Source organism: Mixophyes fleayi, chromosome 2 (assembly GCF_038048845.1).
Source record: "Mixophyes fleayi isolate aMixFle1 chromosome 2, aMixFle1.hap1, whole genome shotgun sequence".
In the NCBI taxonomy this organism is placed as follows: domain Eukaryota; kingdom Metazoa; phylum Chordata; class Amphibia; order Anura; family Limnodynastidae; genus Mixophyes; species Mixophyes fleayi.
In genome coordinates, this window is record NC_134403.1 from 148,897,479 (window position 1) to 148,919,203 (window position 21,725).

Below are 21,725 nucleotides of genomic sequence, written 5' to 3' on the forward strand. Positions count from 1 at the left end.
TGAGGAAACCACCTCTTCTGCTGCCTGCACTATTCCAGTTTTATTATTATATGATTCTAAGAGACATTCTACCCAAGCCTTAATTGACTCTAGTGCTGCTGGAAACTTTATTTCACAGGATTTAGTTACCCAATGATCCATTCCATTTGCTTCTTTGGAGGATCCTGTTGTCATCACAGCCATTAATGGTTCTCGCCTTCCCAAAGGTGTAATTCATGCCTGGACAAAGTTGATTTGTCCTAATATAGGAGCGGTACATTTTGAAAGTATTTCCTTCTTCATAATGCCATGTACTACGTCACCAGTCATCTTGGGCCTCCCATGGCTTCAATCCCACTCTCCACAACTAGACTGGAAAACGTCTGAGATTCTATTGTGGGGTCCGCAGTGTCATTCAGAATGTTTATGCAAGGTGAGACCTCTTCGTTCTTCTAAGATTATTGTACCATCAGAATCTTCTACGTTACCTCCTCAATATCAATCATTTGCTGATGTCTTTGATAAAGTTTGTGCAGAGATTCTTCCTCCTCATCGTTCGTGGGATTGTCCTATAGAATTACTACCTGACAAAAGTCCACCTAGAGGTCGGGTGTATTCTCTCTCCCAACCAGAGACTGAAGCTATGTCTATTTACGTAAAGGAAAATCTTCAAAGAGGATTTATTAGACCTTCTGTCTCTCCAGCTGGGGCCGGCTTCTTTTTTGTAAAGAAAAAGGACGGTTCTCTTCGTCCTTGTATTGACTATCGTGGCCTTAATTTGGTGACCATCAAAAATCGGTATTCTATTCCTCTAATTACTGAATTATTTGACCGAATTAAAGGAGCTAACATCTTTACGAAGCTGGACTTGAGAGGCGCCTATAATTTAATTCGTATTCGGTCTGGAGATGATTGGAAAACTGCTTTCAATACCCATGATGACTTTGTAATGCTCCAGCCGTTTTTCAAAGTTTCATTAATGAAGTATTCCGGGATCTTCTTTACTCCTACGTTGTTGTATATCTAGATGATATTCTCATTTTTTCTAAAGATCTGGATATTCATCGGAAGCATGTTATTGAGGTACTAAGTAGGCTCCACAAGAACCATCTTTATTTTAAATTAGAGAAATGTTCATTTGAAGCTACTTCTATGCCTTTCTTAGGGTTTATTGTTTCTGGATCGGGTCTGCAGATGGACCCAGAAAAAGTTCAAGCCATTCTGGATTGGCCACTTCCAGTGACTCTCAAAGCCATTCAACGTTTTGTAGGTTTTGCAAATTACTACAGACAGTTTATCTTAAACTATTCTAGTATTATGGCCCTTATAAAGAAAGGGGCTAATCCTAAAAAAATGGCCAGTAGAGGCTTTAGAGGCCTTTTCCCATCTCAAAAAAGCCTTTTCTTCAGCACCCATCCTTCAACAGCCAATCCTCTCGCAGCCATTCTTTCTGGAAGTAGATGCATCTGCAGTTGGAGTTGGAGCAGTCCCCTCCCAACATTCATCTGTTAATCGTCTGCTACCATGTGTTTTTTTCTCTAGGAAGTTTTTGCCAGCAGAACAAAATTACACTATTGGAGATAAAGGATTGTTGGCGATGAAATTGGCTTTATCTGAATGGCGATATTTATTGGAAGGAGCACAACATGTAGTAACAATCTTTACTGATCATAAAAATCTGTTATATTTACAAACGGCACAGTGTCTCAATCCCCGGCAGGCTCGATGGTCCCTCTTTTTCTCTCATTTTAATTTTCATGTCACCTTTAAACATGGACATTTGAATAAAAAAGCGGATGCCCTATCTCAGGCTTTTGACACTTCTACAGATTCTGATCCTCCTAATAATCGTCTTATCTTGGATCCTAAGTGCCTGATGGCCTCTACTGTGTCTCAAACTCCTCCTCCTGGCAAATCTTTTGTTCCCAAAACACTTCGGAAAAAAATATTACGCTGGTATCATGCCTCTAAAATTTCTGGTCATGCAGGATTTTTGAAAACATATGAGCTAATATCTCGCTCATATTGGTGGCCATCTATTCGTATTGATGTTAAGGATTTCGTGGCTTCCTGTGATGTTTGTGCTCAGCATAAATCTTCTCGTTTGGCTCCTATGGGACCCTTGTTGCCTCTTCCCATACCCTCTAGACCATGGACCCACATCAGTATAGATTTTATAACTAATCTTCCTCTTAGCAGAGGTTACAACACAGTGTGGGTCGTTGTGGATCGCTTTTCAAAGATGGCTCATTTTGTACCGTTGAAGGGATTGCCCTCTTCCTCAGTTTTGGCACAACATTTTATTCAAGAGATTTTTCGATTACATGGATGTCCTCAGGAGATTGTTTCTGATAGAGGAGTGTAATTTACTTCTAAATTCTGGCGAGCATTATGTAAAGCCTTGGGAGTTCAGCTCAATTTCTCATCCGGATACCACCCACAATCTTATGGGCAGACAGAGAGAGTGAATCAAGATCTTGAGACTTTTATTCATATGTTCTCTTCTGCTTCCCAGGATAACTGGATTGATTTTCTGCCATGGGCAGAGTTTGCGCATAATAATTTGTTTCATGAGTCTACTTCCTCTACTCCATTCTTTATTGTATATGGCTTACATCCTGGTTTGCCGAAGTTTTCAGGCCTCCCTCCCACCCATGTTCCTGCAGCTACAGAACTTATTCAAAATTTTTCGGCTACTTGGAACCAAGTTATATCTCAGCTTCAGAGGACTTCTATTTGATATAAATCAGCAGCTGACAAGAAACGTAGAGCTGTACCTGTTCTGAAAGTGGGTGACAAAGTTTGGTTGTCCACTCTGAACATTCGTCTTAAAGTCCCTTCAATGAAGTTCGCTCCTCGATTCATCGGTCCGTATAAAATTTTGAAAGTCATCTACCCAGTGTCCTTTAAATTAAAACTGCCAGCCTCACTTCATATTTCAAACTTCTTCCATGTTTCTCTGTTGAAGCCATTAGTTATCAATCGTTTTTCATCTACATCTTCTTCAACAGTACCTGAACTTTCTCAACAAGAAGACTTTGAGATTACTCAAATTTTGGATTCTAAAATTGTTCGAGGAGTGACTAAATATTTAGTAGATTGGAAGGGTTTCGGTCCTGAGGAGCGTTCCTGGGTAAATGCCTCTGATATTGATGCTCCTGCATTATTACGCAAGTTCCACATTAAGTTTCCACGGAAAGTCATCTTTAAGTGTCCAGTGGCCACTTCTAAAAGGGGGGGTACTGTCACACGCCAGTCCCGTAGCTAGGTGCTGGCGTTGTGACTTGCCCTTTAAGAACTATGTTGGTGCTTGCTTTTGCTTCAGAGTCTCTACCTGTCCATAGGTGTTTCTCGTTATGTTGATTGGGACCTCCTTCTGAAGCCTATTGGTCCTAGAGGACTATTTCAAGCTCCCATAATCATGGACTCATTGCCTGATCTTCATGTTCCTATCGGTTGCCGAAGTTACCTGTCATCATTGCTCTCCATCGCCTCCGCTGTATGCCAGTTCGTGGTTCATCTACAAGCTGAAGTTACGTGTTGTCGTTCATCTGCACACAGAACTATTCGTGAGTTGTCTGCTACATCTGCGCTCATGTTGATTGGCTCAAGTACTATTCTACTCGGCTGTCTATGTTGTGGTATTCTATGTTGAACTACAATCAAGTTCTCTTGTCATCTATGGTTCTATTTCTGGCACGGCTATTATTATTCTGCTGATTATTACCGCTGGACTGTTAATATGAATATACGGGAGCCTCTAATTCAATTCAAGTTGTGTGCATTACCAGCTGTTGTCTAATTGTGATGAACTCTCCCTTACCTGTTAACCGGATCTTCTGTGAGTTGTAGTTCTACGCTCAGTTTGGATTTCGTTATCACGCTGTTACTTCTAGGCAACACCTTCCTGCATGTTGCCAGCTATACCCAAGTTCCTGGATAGCATATAACGTTCTCTGTTCCACTATATGAACTATTGTGATACCTATAACCACCTGCTAAAGTGAATCATATAATACGTTTGGATCAGTCAAGTCTACATACTATTCTCATCAGACTTCTATAGTTATTAATACTGAAATGTAGCAAAGTGTATGTTGAAATATTATAATGTTATATATATGTTAGTGAGATCTATGGTTCAGGTTGCAGGAAAACATATCATGTTTGGTATCATTCTAATCCCCTATTTATCTGCAGTTGTCCGGCTCATTCGCTGAAGGGATCGCATTTTGCGTACTCTAGTTATCTGATAGGAAATAAATGATTAGAATGGTATTGTCTGTGTAATGTAAATAGGCTAGTTTAAACTGGATTCTTGGCGGGAAAATCAAAAATTGCATCTCCAGGAGAACTGACCCCCACCCATGGATATTTTCGTTTGAACTGGCCAATGACCTGCATTACACTAGACCCTCCTGAAGCCTGAACTATAGAAACAAGTCACTTCATTGTTTTACTGCATTCACTGACTGTATTTAAGCAGGAGCCCTGGACCCAGTGGCTAGTCTACTTGACCACAGCCTTCAGACCTGAATGACTGTACACTGGATCCAGGGCGCCTGCAATAAGTAACGGTTGTACTTATTGTATTCTGATTGTTATTTTGCTACTTTAGGCTATTAAATCACATTGTGCTTTGGAACCACATCACGGCAATCGACAATCGTTATTGGATAGCAGCTATTTGCTCATAACTATATATATATATATATATATATATATATATATATATATATATGTATATATATATATACTTATATATAAAACATTGCTCAATCACACTTTGGCACCAGATAATCAAAGACTGCAAAGTACAAAGCACTAATTTCAGAATGTAAGTATGCTTTACTTTTTCATAATTAAAGGTGAACCTTTATAAAAACAGGAACTGCACTGTCTATTTAGTCCTGCATATGTAACCCGTATGCCACTCAATTGTCTCAGATCCAGAATATCTAAATCAAAATCAGCAGACCGGGCTGCGAGGATGCTTTTGAGTAAGATGAAGTTCTGTGGTTATTTTATATATACTGTGCTACACAGTGCCTTATACAATAACGTTGTTAGCAAAAAAAACAGGGTTTCCCTGGAAAATTGTCACTCGGGTTTCCTCCATATACACCCCCACTTTGACCTGTACAGAGGCAACCTTCCCAGGAGTGAGCTATATATCCCCACAGCCCACCTCACCATCTGAGCCAAGCATTCACATTGCACTATGTTTGCATCCAGGCCTGCTTTCTGCATACCTCACTGATCTCCTACTGCGTGATCTAGAGAACCAGGAGAGAAAATAGCATGCTGATTACAATGCCTTCTCCCTAATAAATGAGGCTTCAGTGTAACCCTGTTTTTTAACCTACTAGTGCACAATGTACTTGTAGTATGTAAAAAATAACATACAGGACTTGGTCACATGACTTATTTAAATTATCACTTTGACTATTGATTGTGCATTTTGCCAATTTTTAGTTGTAAATGTAGTGTATTTACAAATATGCTAAGGATCATTTCTGAACGTTCAAAAATTCAATACACATATGCTGCTTTGTGAAATCATTCTTGCACAAATGCGCTTATTTCATAGTTGCCTATTTTCTTGGAATGTCCTGGAGACTCTCGGGAGAGCAGGCAAACCTCCCGGTTCCTGGCCAACCATTAGTTTATTGGCATGGCTCTGCTGTTATAAAACTGTGATGTATTTTAGGGGGCGGAATCAATTTTGTGTTCCCCGGAGACCCGCCCCCCACACACCCACCTCCCCCTCAATCTCCCGGATGCCTCCTTGCCAAAGTTGGCAAGTATGGCTTATTTATATGAGAAGCGAATGCATCTGTACATTACAATGTGTGCTTCTGCTGGGGCTTCAAGACTTCATTTAATGAGAGGAGCTGGGCAGATTGGGAATTTCCAATCAGCTAAATTAGGGCTGGCTGCAGAAAGTTGCCTTAAATAGCACCCACATGCAAAAATTGTACTTTGTTTTGCAGGACAAGATATTTAAATGAGATTTAAGAAGCAGAAAATGCACATTTAGAGGCGTGTTCCTGAATTAGCAGATGACTGCATATACTTTAAATGGGAGAGCTTTTGTACCATACTAGTTTATTTGATGTAGGTAAGGGAAATTATACACGCACAGATACTAAAATAAAAAATATTCGTACAAAAAGGGCATATCTAATGGTTTGTTTATGAGTACTGCAGTTCCCTTTCCCTCTGAGCAGATTTTAATTTTGGTTCATATTATGCCACACAGTGGTGTCCCAATTCCTATTATGCTACACAGTAGTGCCCCAATTTCTCTTATGCCACATAGTAGTGCCCCCAGTTCATATTATGCCACACAGTAGTGCCCTCAGTTCATATTATGCTGAAGAGAAGTGCCCCCAGTTCATATTATGCCGAAGAGAAGTGCCCCCAGTTCATATTATGTCACACAGTGGTGCCCCCAGTTCCTATTATGCCAAAGAGAAGTGCCCCCAATTCATATTATGCCACTCAGTGGTGCCAGTTCATATTATGTCAAAACTGAAGTTCTCCTAGTTAATATTATGCCACACAGTAGTGCCCCAATTCCTCTGATGACACACAATAGTGCCCCCGGGTCATATTATGCCAAACAGAAGTGCCCTCCCAGTTCATATTATGCAACACAGTTGTGCCCCAATTCATGTGATGTTAAATAGAAGTACCCCAGTTTGTATTTTGCCGGGTGTAGTAGTGCCCCAAGTTCATGTTATTCCACACAGTAGTGCCACCATTTTCATATATACACACACGTTATGATTAAATACATATATTGATAAAACATATGTAGGCATTAGGCGTTATTTTCCTATGTGCGGCTCACCTCTAGAGCCTGCACACCGAGTACAGAGTTCTTCAGTTCTGAAAAGGAACATAGCAGGAGCTATAATGTGGGGACTGGTGTTTTCCCTCCTGGCTTGCAGGCACCCCATCTGCCACACTTCCCTTTCCCTGCTTCTAGACACCCCATCTGCTACACTCATGCCTCCTTGCTGCCAGACACTCCAACAGCCACAATTCACCTAACTGCTGCCACGCTGGTCACCACTGCCAGTCACCCCATGCTGCCACTGACCCTGCCAACACATTTCTCCTAATTTCTGATGGACATCTCCTGCTTCTGTATCTCACCTGCCACCATTCTCCCCTACCAAATTCTAGGCTGCCCTCCTTGTACTGCTCTCATAACATAGAAGTTGGAAGACAGAAGAGAGAAAGAAAGATAGAGAGACGGAAAGAAATAAAAGATTACATTCACTTTGATCTAGGTAAGTAAACTTTGTTCCGTGGGCTGCCCACACCCCCTCTAATGGCTCGTCTCTAGTGATTGGCCATGCTCATTCAGTGGTGTGCCGATGAGAAGTGTCACGACCACAAGCTATTTCATGGGCCCCTACCATTGCATTGCCTTTCATGTCCCAGTCCAAACTGTGTATTGCGTCTGCTTGAGAGAAGCAGCTGGAGTGCGGCTGATTTAAATGGACCATCCCACTTTAATTCAGCTATTCATTTAGGGTGTGCCTGGTTACACCGAACAAACTCTGTGCGTACACCTATGTCTACTGTAGAAAAATAAACAAAGGAGGAGTGAAATCTGAAGGCACTACTTGAAGTTAAAGGGTTAATCTTATATTTACAATCCTATTTAAAATGCATAAAAGCTTTAAAAACAAATAATTAATTAATTAACTGGTTCACTTCAACAAAATGAATGCTGAGTCAATGATCTAGATTGCTTTATTTTTTCACAAACATACATTTTAATTTCCTCACTTCAAGAATTCAGAAATTGGAGAACCAATTACTTGTGGTGTAAGTTGGTAAAACATCATTGTCTGTTCACTCTGAAAAAATGCACTTTTTCTTATAGGGTACAGTGCAAAAATATGCTAAATGGAAATGCAATTAATTGCCCACTCTATAAAGGGAACTCTGGCACATTTACAATATTCATATAGATGCCCCAGAGTGTGCCACCTCAGCCCTAGAACCCTCCCATCATCTTTAATTTGAATGCAACATGGCTAGACACGGGTATCACAAGCTGTAAAAAGCACCTGACTGTGCTGCCTTTCTTTAAGATACATATTTTATAAGCACAATGATATAGAAATCCAATAATATCCTTTTTACGTGAACATAAAAAATGGATGCAGCTGTATCTTCTAAGATTTTTCTAAATGAAAACAGTCACAAAAATGTCTATTTTATTAAGGTTATACTTCAATTAACATAAATCCATCAGTTCTACCAATTGTTATAAAACATCAATTATGCATATATGCCTTCTTTGTAATTAGCACTAGATGGCAGTAGAGTGTTTTCTTTAGTAGACCATCTTTTCCTTTATTGACCTAGTTAATGAAAGAGGGAACACAAAAATACAGACTTAAGTATTTATGACTGCTTCTCATCAGTACTGGATCTGTAAAACATTACACTTTTATTTTAATTCTTTTTAGATTCCAAACACATCAATCTCGCATCATAATTTTAACACAATAAAAAAACAAGTAAAGTGACTGCTATTTTGTCTTCTAGCTGTTTCACTTTCATTGCATATATGAAGATAACCTGTGCTGTGTCCACATGAAAAGATGTGGGGATATGGTAAACGTATAAGAAGATATAACACTTTCTAAGAGAAGGATGGTGTTGCACTTGTCAGAGTATAGCTGGTTGTTCAGTTAGAGAGTGATATACTGCTCATAGTTCATGTGCCATTGCACTGATTATCAGGAAGAACGATCACATACTTTAGTGATTGCCAACTAGTCAACCTTAAGAAAAAGCTTTATTTACTTCTTGGCATGGTGTGGTTACTTCACACTACACACATCAACCTTCCTGCATGCATTTTTAACTTTTATACTTAGATAAAATGAGAGCTCAAGGGGACAGGGTGGAGCTAAGGCTTGTGAGTAAAAATAAATAAATCCGGGCAATGGCTTCAGTATCCTATGTTCTATCCCTAAGTTTCACAATGTGGTGCTGAATGTTCTTGCAACAAAGAAGAAATAACTTCTGGTCTATATACAATTAAACCTATAGTGTAACCTCATAGACAGATAGAAAGCATAACTAATTCTTCTCTCAGTCACATAAAGAATGTAACTATTAATAATTCACAAAAGTTCTTCAGTAAATGACCCTTCTTTACTCACTTTCCCCATTTCTATTTTTACCCTCTCTCATCCCTTATCATTGTTGCTTTAACTGTATATACACAAGAAAGAAGGTCTTTAAATTTTGTCCAAAAGAACAAACCTGGAAAACCACCAACAAATTCTTTTTAGCTGTAAAGAAAATACTACAGCGTTTCTCTCTGTACTAGCCTAGTTTGCCAATGCTGATTATTAGATCTTAGATATACTTGTGCCCATATTCCCGGGAGACTAACAAATTCCAGGTAGGTCTCCCAGACGCCCGGAAGACCAGGTCATTCTCTGCTTCCTGCCCATCTTCTAGTAAAGAGGGCATGATGGGTGCTTCCATGATGTGATTCATCACAAGTCATGTCATTTTGGCCCAGTCCCACACAGTGAAATTCTGCGAGTGTGGCATTGCGTAATGGGTTGTAGGACCAAAATGATGCGACAGCCAGCCCCTTCATTAGTTACACTTCTCCTCCCCTCGGAGGGAAGTAAAAAGTCATCATCAGCTGTTTATATAGCGCTACTAATTCCGCAGCGCAGTACAGAGAACTCATTCGCATCAGTCACTGCCCCATTGGAGCTTACAGTCTAAATTCCCTAACATACACAAACACACAGACAGAGAGAGACTAGGGAATGTGGGAGGAAACAGAAGCATCCGGAGGAAACCCACGCAAATACAGGGAGAACATACAAACTCCACACAGATAAGGCCATGGTCAGGAATTGAACTCATGACCCCAGTGCTGTGATGCAGAAGTGCTAACCACTAAGCCACCGTGCTGCCAAGAATTATATATTTTGCCTGTCAATTGCAAGGTTACTGTAGGTTTTCATAGGAGGACTGGGTGTGCTGAAGTATGTGACAGAAAAAAAACATGCATCGACATGATTAGTGGCAGCACAAATATTGGGCATGCTCAGGCACCCACTGCATCCACAGAGCTAGATCCTATGCTGCATTTAGGTTTTCAACAGCTTCTGTGACTGGATTCTTGATATTGTGGCACAAACATGTGCATTTAATGCCATCTAATCATCCAGGACAGGTCCATATGAAATGTTGGCTCTATAAATACATGAACATAATATCATATTGTTGGATAAACCTATTGTTAAGTGATTGTGACATGTTTCTCTGCTTCGAAAGCAGACATATTTAAGGTAATATCAAAGACATATCAAGGAAAACCTGTTTGAGTTTCTGTTAATGAGCAATAGCATTCTAGATAGATATAACAAGTTATCATTTACGTATTTTATATCAAAGTTCTGGAAACTTATTTACCTGCCTGTTGCTTATCTTGGCAGATTTGTTAACCAAATAACAGCCTTTCCCATTCAAATCTCTATGACTAATTGTACTGACTTCTTATACACTAGCAGAACTATTGAAGCTATATTTATGTGGGTTTGATTGTTCTTATTTTTGTTACATAAAATAATACATTAATTATATTTGTTGCTGTTAACTTATTAATGTAAATATGTGTTTTTTTTGAAACCCACGTTCCGCAGATTTTACCTAATTAAAACCTATACCAATTCTGGTTGTCTGATAAGAAACTGTCAATAAACAATGTAATGTGCTGTGTAAAATAAAATATTATTTAATATATATTATGTGCACCATATTTTTTTTAACATACACTTTCATTACATTTATTGTTTTTGGTATAATTATCTGCCTCTTTTGTGGTTTATGCGGTTTGTTGAATGTGGTTTGTTTTTGTAACGAACTCTACAATCCTATAAACAATGGTGTGTACTTACTAAGATGTTGGCATTATTTTTCTAACATAAATAAAAGTTTGTTATGTGTTATTTACCATGTGAGATAAAATTCATAAAATGTATGATAAGATCATTGTAAATGATGTCCTCAATTGTAAAACTCAGGGCCTGATAAATCAAGGGACGTATACTGAGCAAAATGGGCCTGATTCATTAAGGAAAGTAAAGCAAGAAAAAAATAGTAAGTTTAAACCTTGGCATAACCATGTTGCAATGGAGTGGGAGGTAAATTTAAAATGTGGGGACAGATTTATAGTTGGGGTAGGGCATGTCCTAGGTCAACTTTTAATGTCAGTGTAAAAATAAAGCTATCAAATATTTGTGTGCTACATGAAAAACAGTCATTATTTAACTTGTGTGCAAAATAATAAACCCATTTGCACCCCTTGCATTGCAACATGGTTTTGCCAAGGTTCAAAGTTAGTCATTTTTTTGCTTTACTTTCCATAATGAATCATCCTCACCATTTATTTATATAGCGCCACTGATTCCACAGCGATGTACAGAGAACTCATTCACATCAGTCCCTGCCCCATTGGAGTTTACAGTCTAAATTCCCTATCATACACACACAGAGAGAGACTAGGGTCAATTTTGATAGCAGCCAATTAACTTACCAGTATGTTTTTGGAGTGTGGGAGGAAACCGGAGCACCCGGAGGAAACCACGCAAACACGGGGAGGACATACAAACTCCACACAGATAAGGCCATGGTTGGGAATTGAACTCATGACCCCAGTCTTGTGAGGTAGAAGTGCTAACCATTTAGCCACCGTGCTGCCCGTATGTTTGTTTGAAAATGAACGTAATTCTGGTATACGTTTGTCCGAATTCCACAAGGAGCGGATCTGAAGATACGTGTGGTGATGAATACGGGTGTAGGTCTGCTCTGCTCTACTACACAGGACACTACAGGATACATCCAGTACACATGTGGAAAATAAATTCTCAAAAGAACGCACATAAAAAAACAGAAAATTCAATTAATACCACCTGTTAATAATATAGCCATTAATGACAAAGCATTAAAAAATTGTAAAATGTTTTTTTTTGGTTTTTTTTTTCTTCTTCAATGAACATAAAATACATTTTTATAGTTGCTACTGATTGCATACACCTGTTATAGCATGCATACACAGCGACCATCATTAGTAAGCGGCACTTAGACTAGCCCTGCAGCTGGAGCAAGAGAGACTGCTAAAAAACAAGTAGATGAGAGATGCTCGTAGGCTGTATTGTCCTTTGCGCATCAAGATGAACGTTGCTGTGTTCAGTGGCATATGGTCCAGTTCTGGGCATGCGCAGTGTAATTTTGAGGATGTTACGCACAAAGTCGCCATTTACGTCCCAGATTTGAAAGAGGTTCTTTTTACAAAAGTATTTTTCACATGAGTGTGCATTTAGCCTTAAAAATACAATGTAACTAGTGTAGTGCAAGTGCCCAAATACAATCTGTTTGTTTCAAAACTTTAGTATTATCTTATTGTTGACATTTACAAATTATGTTATTTCATAAATAATAAGTATGTGACTCACAAGATTCAGTAAGGCGTTTCCACACACAACTACTATTGTTCTATTATTATTTGTGTATCGGGAAGTGACTCTCACAAACTGTTAAGAGTGACAACTGGCAGTTACCCAAGGAACAAATCTATTCTGTATAAATATAATGAACATTTGAACATGTATAGAGGGAAAAAGTAAAAGTACCATGCTGTGTTTCACTGATTTTACCTATGACTTATGATGTAACATAGTTGGTGCAATCATGAAAGATTTTTAGTTTACACCTACAATGCTTTGGCAATTTACTTCATATTTTAATCTTTTAAGACAGTATGGATATTTGCCTTTCATATATATATATATTCATTAAAATAAAAAATTATGTATTTTGTATATTTATTACAAACTAGATAGGGCAAACCATATTCAATATAGCAATTGCCAGGTTTGAACTATTCACAATAACGGCCATCTCTGGCCAAGATTGGGTGGCTTTATTGTAGAAATTGTAAGTTCTGTCCCTCTTAATCCTGCTCACTTTGTTGTAATTGCACATTCTTTGCCTCATGGCAGAAATGCACCTGCTTCCTTTGTTTTCCAGTGTCCCATACTCTTTCCTGCGATGGCTACATGAGACACTTCATGCTTTACCACCCGTTTTTTAGAAAGTGCTTTTGCTACAATACTTTATTATTGCTATCCATCTGTGAATCATCACCTTCCTCAAGCACGATGTCAAAGTATGGTCTTGACTTTGCAGGTTGATATATTGATCTTGTGATCAGCTGTTTTTGGGACTCATTCTCCTTTGCTGGCCAAGTTCCTATTCTGGCTTTTTTTCTTGATTTCTTGTTTCCTTCCTCGCCTTTAATTTTTGGTGACAGGGTATTTGGTAGTCTGTGCCCAGGACTAGCTAGGATCCCCGTTCTTTCTGAGAATACTGAGTCATCATCATCGTGAGCTGAATAAAAACAAATAGAGGTGCAAGTTTACAAACTAAAAAATGATTTACAAGCCAAAGGACAATACACCAAAAAGAAGGAACTTTAAATGAAAACTTGAACTCACATCCTTTGGAGGGAAGAACTGACCAATACTAGAAGGCTAGTCATTTCTAGGGGTAGACATATTAAACTATTTGACTAATTTGCTGTGTATGTAAATGTGTTAATTGCATCTCTTCACTATGTGACAATTGCTATTAGGAAGCTTTGTAAATCGTTATTATAAGATTTTTTTTCTCACTCTTATGCTTAAAATAAAATACTTATGAGTGAGGTTTGACACAATTATTTGCAGCATTTATAGCTGAGTTTCAGCTATATAGTAGTCAGCCTTATGATAACAGCCACCAGCTGTAGTCAGGTCCTGTGCTAGTACAGTCTTTGACTTACCTTGCTATGTGCATCTCATATCACCTGAAACCATCACGGTTAGCACACGGGGTCACTCTTTAAAATCCAACCGGGTTTCTCGTGTCACCTGACACCTCTCATGGCCAGGAAGAATCTGGACTGGAACTACAAACTCTAGTTTGCATAGTCTGCACTGTGAGTAACAGGCTCAATTAACAACCTACTGCACCCTTTTCGTTATGACTTCATCTGTTGTCAGTTTATTGAGTTTGTGTCTGTCAACCAGCATTTTGTATCCTGTACTTCCCTGGCTGCCTTCCTGTGTTTCATTTCTGGCTTTTCGATGAATACCTCTCTGGCTCTGGCCCCCTGGTTATTCTCTGGACTTGCTATTGCTTGAGTGGAATCTACAAATCAATAACTGCCATTCAAAGACCATAATTCTAAAGTGTTATATAGAAAGTAGTCAGAGCTGAGTAGGAGGATGGACGGCTGTAAATACCTGATATAATTTCAGTTTATGTTCAAATGATTAATGTTGATTGGAAAAATAGCATTAAAAATAAAATAAACTTAATAAGCATTTCACCAGCATACATGAGAATAAACAGCAATGATTTGCATATGTCATTCCCCTTTCTTTTTCTCTTACATCCTGTGATACCAATTGAATTATTACAGTACACATAATCACTATAAATATACTGCATAAGTTTATTTTTACTCTTCAATTCCCCAAATATTCTTTCATATGCCTCGTGTTACTATGAATAGGTGTTTAAATATCTAAGTTATTTCCTTATCTTTAGCATTCACAATTCAACTTTATATGCAAGATCTTAATTGAAATATCCTTTAATAAAATCATTATGTTCTAATTCAGTTCTACAAACTAGAACTTGCTGATTGGGACAATTTTAGTTTTATTGCTTGATACAGTTATTCTCTTGACAATAAATCATAACCATCTATCTTAATGAAATGTAACTCGGTGATCTCCATATATGTACACTATTAATTCAGTAAGTCATGTATACATGGTCATTTAAACTGTACTTTATTGTTATACTAGATATTACCTGGAAGTGATTCTTGTTCATAGTATTTTGCTGCGTTATGAGGAAGCGATAAATAGCGTACATTTCTGGCATCCGTCTGGATGGAATAACAGTTGTTAATAATTGTTAATAATTAATAAGTTGCAAATGACTTGTAAAACAACTTTTCTTTACAGAGCTAGTTTATCCAAAAGTTTAAATATCATTGAAATACTTTTTAAACTGTAAGCCCTCTAAAGTGAACTGAATAGCAATGATTTAGTCTATATTCTAAAAACATGATCCTAATAAATAAATAAATAAATAAAGATTTTGTAGTAGCTGCATACACCCCACTGTGCCATTTGACTAAATAAACCACATGTAAACCATATCTATTACTAATGTTAGCTGGACATATATGTCCCCCAGTACAGCAGGCCATCTTATTTGTAGTGTTGTAAATGATGGAAAAAATATATATCGCTGAACAAACAGCCTGAACTTTGTAAGATGACAACTTTTGTCAGGAAACTATCACCATAAACTATCACATCAGCTGTTTAAAAATGAATATGATGGAAAATGCGTTTCCCCCCAACCTGATGTTCCCCTGGCTTGACCCATGTGTGATGACTATAGCCCCCCAATAGACGCCTCTCCCTCTGCTCTTGGTTCGTTACACCCTAACTACCCTCTGAAAATTTGCAATGTTTAACTTTGTGGTCCCCCCTACTTTTAATATTGCTTTCTAAATTATAAAAACTGGTCATTTTCTTTTTTTTATTTATTTCTTTTTTTGCCTAATGTCTTCCTCGAATTCGATACTTTGTAATAACTATTTTGGTTTTACTATGTTTGTTACACAGTATTATCGTCTTTATGTTTGTATTTTCTTGATTGACCATTGAAAATAAAAAATTATAAAAAATAAATAAATTAATATGACATAAAACAACATACTTTATAGCACACTTTTTCTTGTTGTAAAAGATGTTGATATCCAATTCAGATGTATGTGTTTGCATGTCTTCTTAGGCGATCACATTCTGACACAACCTTGCTGACAACAGCCATTGACTTTTAGAGGTATATTTGCTAAAATGCGGGTTTGAAAAAGTGCAGATGTTGCCTATAGCAACCAATCAGGTTCTAGCTGTCATTTTGTAGAATGTACTAAATATAATGTTAACTAGAATCTGATTGGTTGCTATTGGCAAAATCTTCACTTTTTCAAACCCGCAGTTTAATAAATATACCCCTTAGTGCTAAGTTCTTTTTTCGAGATGGATCCTTACATACAGACCCAGCTACTTCCTTGACTATGACCGACGTCCACTTGTCACCATTATCATCTATAGAGTTTGTGTGTCAATGTGACACATCTTAATGGGCTCAATAAACTACAAACCATGTGATAAGCGCAGAATCACTTCATTTGTTTAAATTTACTCTGCTCCATCTGTAGATATGGTTATCAATGATTTATATAATTGTATAATATAATTATGCATTCCATACCTGTTTTCCCCATGGGAGACTGCTTCCTCTCCTGATGCTTGAAAAGCGACGAATGAGTATTTCTCTGTTTTGTCTCTCACTATCTTCTTTTGGAAGATTGTATTTGACATATGAAGATGTCTGTGACAAAAATGACAAAGTATAATTTACTTTTAAACAAATTAATTAAAGGGAATGTCCACTATTATTGTTTTTTTTAATATAGAACCTCTATCGCCTTGTCTAGCCTGAGGGTACAGCTGATATTGAGATGTGAACCTGTAATTTGCCTGCAAAAATGGGGTTAATATTACTAAATTAGATCCCTGATTGGCTAATCAGTGGGAAAAAGACTTTGTATTCAAAATTTGGTGATGGTGGATATATAACTCTAATAACCTTTAAGTTATTAAAGACTATGCTTTATCAATCACATTAAAGCAATGGCTACTCCCCAAGCAATAGTAGGTGATTCTTTAGGTGTCTATTAGCTGCTGTTGCTTGGGGAGTTCCTGCTTTTAAAAACAATGTGCAAACAAGACTCAATCCAGCTAAAAAGCATAACACTGTTTATGTTAAAATTCAAACTGAATTCATATTTATAGTTAGTGTAAGCCTGGCAAGAAGGGGAAGACTTTGGAGTGAATAGGTTAGCTTAAAATGTATTGAAATATGTGGAATTAATATTCCCTGTTTTTAATAGCGAGTACAGCTGGAAGTAGCTAGAGTAATAATAAAACTATAATCAAAAAGTATTACAATAGACTTTTTCTCTGAGTATAAAAATTGGAATTCAAGGCTATGGGCAAGTGTTAGGTTTCTCTAGGGATTAATGTGTGGTTCAAAATATCAGTTAATATGACACCACAACTACTATATAAAAAAATAAACATGGGGAGCTCCAAAACTAGATGTTTGAAAGAGATGCCCATCGTTCTTTATTAGTATATGATACAAAGTTATTGCACAGTTCCAGTGCACAGAGAATGGGCATTAGAGAGTTAATGAACAAAAATGCCCTACATTTATAAAAAGCAAACTGAATACTAATGACTATGATGTCATTTTAATGTCATTGGCTAACATCTAACTTTTTCTAGCAAGAGAGTTGTTCACTTAAAAGAATGAATAATATTTAATTAAAATACACACATCTTACCCTTTGACGCACTCGATAGAGACTGTTTGTTAATATGTCCTTCATCTGTACAACATCTCCTGGTGAAAGTGTGTTTGCAGGGTTTCCTCTTTTATGAGTACTATAAATTATAAAATAGAAGACAAATTGTTAGACTTGCACAAATTCAAAGGGGAGAATTCAATTCCACACCATGTGCCACAGATTATCTCCAGAAAGGTCATGAAGGCACTCCGCAGAGATATAACATCACTAATTTTTATGGGAGAGCTGGCAAATGTTATCCCGGGGGGCAAGAATCGACTCAGCATCCTATTAGGAAGATTTTAAAGGAAAAAAAATGCAAGTGGCCCAGTGACCCAGCCGACGGTAGCCCACTATGGGACTGGCCCGGAGTGCAGATGCCCGCCTGCCCCTGCTTATTTTTGTGCACAGGAAAGTCTGTAATGTTCAGTTACCATAGTACCAAGAATCACAGCCCAACATCACTGTGAATCCTGGCGGCTCATTGCAGAGAATTGAATTCCTCCCACTGTATTGCCTAGCCTGGGCTTGCCTATAAGAACTTGGGGGATAATCACGTCACCCATACCAGTCAGTAGCAGGATACAGTGTTTTGGTTCCCAATGCAAATATTTTAAAGTGCTCACCAACATAAGGTCATTAAAATATTAGTTTGTATGTCATGACATCCAGGAATAATAAAGGACCTAGGTAAAGGGAAACTGACATTTTTGCCATGCCTCTACAGCTCTACAGCAAAATGAATTGTGGGTTTATTAGTGTACCTACATTCCCATGTACATCCTACATGCCTGTTTCTAAGAGTTTCATAAAATAAATTTACCAAATGTATTGGATTCAATCAACTGTCAAATTAAGTGTTGTAAAGGATATACAGTTTCCTTTTGGATATAATTATGTAGTGTGCACATGGGTGTCTTTTTAATCTGATTCACCTCTATCTAATGATCTATAATGATGGGAAGCAATGAAGATTTGGGTTATATTTTTTGATCCGCCTATGCTTAGTTCCATTTTGGACAATTGAAAGGAAGTGATATATGTGTGAGTATCTTTCTCTCCTCTCAAAAACATAATGGAAGAACATCCCTAACTCTCAGTTTCTATCCAGTATTATAGTTATACATGGAATATTCTAATTTCTTCTTAGAATAAGGAGGTAAAGCCATATGTTAAGAAACATTTGCTTAATTCATGTAGATCAGACTAACATACAATATACTGTACATCATTTGCTGTAACAATTGACACAACTTGATACTTTGATTTAGTAATTTCCCAAACCATTCCACAGTACACCTAAATGAGTAAAAGGGTGCACTATGAAATATTTTGGTTTGTTAAGTATTTTTCAAACTGATTATTTTACTGTGTGCAAGTTCTTCTCTCTAGGACTGGCAGACTGTTCAATATTTTATTTTAATAGGGATTTGAGCTTTTCATTTATTTTGTAGCTATTGTAATTCACTTTAACTATATATATATTTACCCAGCTGGATATTCTGCATTACTTCTTCTAAACTATGTTGATCTTACATGGCTATTAGAGTATATTATTATTGATTAATAATTCATTTCAATTCAATTATAAGGATTCTCGTGTATTTCATAAATCATACATCAGCCAATTCTATTTTTATTAGTAGTTTATTCACTCTATAAGACCACTTGCTTTGAGGTGCTCAGATGGTTTCTTTTTTTCAGTGGAGAACCTTACAGCAGCTATATCCTGTGGGTGCAAAACCCCTCTATCAATGAATATGGGAAAATTCTCACTACCCAGCTCTGATTCAGTGTAGACAATGAGGTTTATGGGACCATCCTAAACTCATTTGCCCTCTTCAGAGAGTGTATTAGAAGAGGGAAGAAAGAATTTAAGATGGTGCATGTGTTCAGAAAGTGAACCTGAAAATACGTTATAGTGGAAGGGTATGTTCTGTATCTGTGAATTTTAAAAAATAGTAATAATTTATTAAAATCCATTCTAAAATGCCATTTTTTTTGCAAACTTGCACTTAATTTATTTATACTCTATATCAGCAGTTGAAGTGGAAATTTAGAAGTGGTGGTATGAAAAATGTAATGGGAATATAAGTGAATGGAATTTTATAGTTTTACAATGAAGGCAGTAGGAGAAGTGGTGGTATGGCATACAACCATATACAGCCCCACTTAGACCACTGCTTAATATATTTTTTACAAGGAATCCCTTTGCATTGTTTATAATTATAAAATTAATTAAATCGAAAACACCACTTACCGTAAAGAGGATAGTGAAGAATCTCTGCTCATACCAATTTGTGTCATCTCAATGGCTTGTTTAATCTCAAGTTTTTTGTGAAGAGAAACAATAGTTGATTTAGGCTGATTTCCACGGATAAGAGCTTTTCGTAAAAATTTGTTGTCAACTGTTTTAAATCTGAAACAAAAGCATTTATACAAGTTTCTGAGATTGAGGCTTTTTAAAACATGCCCAAAAATTCTCCTGGACCTCTCTGTGGCATTTAATTCTTTTGACTATTCACTTCTAATACACATGCTGCATTGCCTATGTCTGAAGACCCTATCCTGTCCTAGTTCTCATCCTACTTATCAAACTATTCTTTAAATATTTGATTTTCTTGTTCCATCTCCTCTCCGCTTCCTCCATTAGTTGGAGTATTACATGGCTCAGTCTAAGGCTTCTTCTTTTCTCTATCTATACCCCTTGTCTTGAAAAACTACTAAGTTGCTTTGGATTTAAATTTCACCTCTAGGTGGATGACACCGAAATTTATATTTCCTCTGGATCTCTCACCATCCGCATTGGCCCTTGTTACTGAATGTCTCTATGATATTTTATTTTGGATGTCCTGTAACATAAAACTAAATTTTTCAAATCCCACCAGACAACCAATACTACCTACCTGACATTTCTGTTTCTGACAACATGACAATAAACCCTACCCCTTAAGCATGCTACTAGATGCCATCCTTGACGCAGAACTGTCTTTTGTTTCCCACATCCAAGTTGTAGCTAAATCCTTTTTTATACATCTAAGAAACATTAGCAGACCAGATTTTATCTTCATTTTATTGTAAGGGGTTTCAACCATTGGTATAATAAACGTTGTTTTAGACTATTCATGTGGCCACTTATTGTGGCTTGTTATTGTTTTTCCTCACTCAAGCAGACTGAAGAGGAATAAGCAAGGATTTTATACAGATAAGCCCTGTTTAATTAACCAATTATACACAGTTTCTATTTGAGATTTTTATATTATAAGGTTTATCTCTAGCTTTCTTAATTTCCGGTTGGGGTGATTGAGCTGGAGTAGCTGCCATCAAATTTGTGAATTCAATATTTTGGAGTGCTTATTACAGGACTTTTGCTGCACGTTAACATATAAAGCTATTAACAAAACTGCATCTACATAATCTCTTCCCTTGTCTTCAAATATCCCCTAACTCAATTCCATGATCTTCATCTCTCACTCACATTGTTTATCTGCTCCCATTCCCGGTTAGAGGACTTTTTTTTCGGACTTCAACCCCTGTGTGAATTCTCTCCCTTGTACAAAAAGTCTTTCCCCTAGCCTCCAAACCTCAAAATTATACTTGAAAAATCATCTCTTTAGATAAACTTATCAAATCACTGAAACATCTTCTTAAACTTCTTAAGCTATCCTACTCATTTACCACCCCTCTACCCAATTCAATTAATTTATATTTTAACAACCCTCGGACTCCAAAACAAACATTGCAACTGGTTTGGCTGAAATATATAGTCTCAGTAAGCTTTATTTCCCATTGGAATTTAGCTGAGAACATTTACAATATGTGGTATTTATTAATTAACTATAACATAAAATATTGATAACCTATTTGATAATCAAATCAGAATTATAATTTAAAACAAATAATTATGCCGTTATCAATCAGGGCTGCTATAGAAGAATAAAAAGAAGGAATGGGCAAAAAGAAGCTTGTGACCAAGGCCCGTTTTCCTATTAGTCCAGGGTTTCCCAAACCCAGTCCTCAGGGCTCCCCAACAGTGCAGGTTTTCCGGATCACATGTGACATAATTAGGACCACCTGTGGATCTGTTACAATGTGTCAGTCAGTAATGAATACACCTGTGCTCCAGCAAGGAGATATGGAAAACCTGCACTGTTGGGAAACACTGTATTAGTCAATTTATTAATACGCTTATTAATACTGT

The 21,725-nt window shown here is 37.3% G+C and overlaps 1 protein-coding gene across 1 annotated transcript in view; it reads right to left on the bottom strand.

Annotated features, from left to right (window-relative positions):
• Positions 1 to 11,559: 11,559 nt before the first annotated feature.
• LOC142141583 (sodium/hydrogen exchanger 4-like) overlaps positions 11,560 to 21,725 on the bottom strand; it is a 54,589-nt gene continuing 44,423 nt past the window's right edge. Inside the window, exons 8-12 of the mRNA XM_075200200.1 lie at positions 19,785 to 19,943; positions 17,522 to 17,621; positions 16,384 to 16,503; positions 14,905 to 14,980; positions 11,560 to 13,431 (exon numbers count right to left, since the gene is read on the bottom strand). Of these exons, the coding sequence (XP_075056301.1) occupies positions 13,148 to 13,431; positions 14,905 to 14,980; positions 16,384 to 16,503; positions 17,522 to 17,621; positions 19,785 to 19,943 (739 nt within the window). The 3' untranslated portion in view covers positions 11,560 to 13,147. The remainder of the gene's footprint in view (positions 13,432 to 14,904; positions 14,981 to 16,383; positions 16,504 to 17,521; positions 17,622 to 19,784; positions 19,944 to 21,725) is intronic.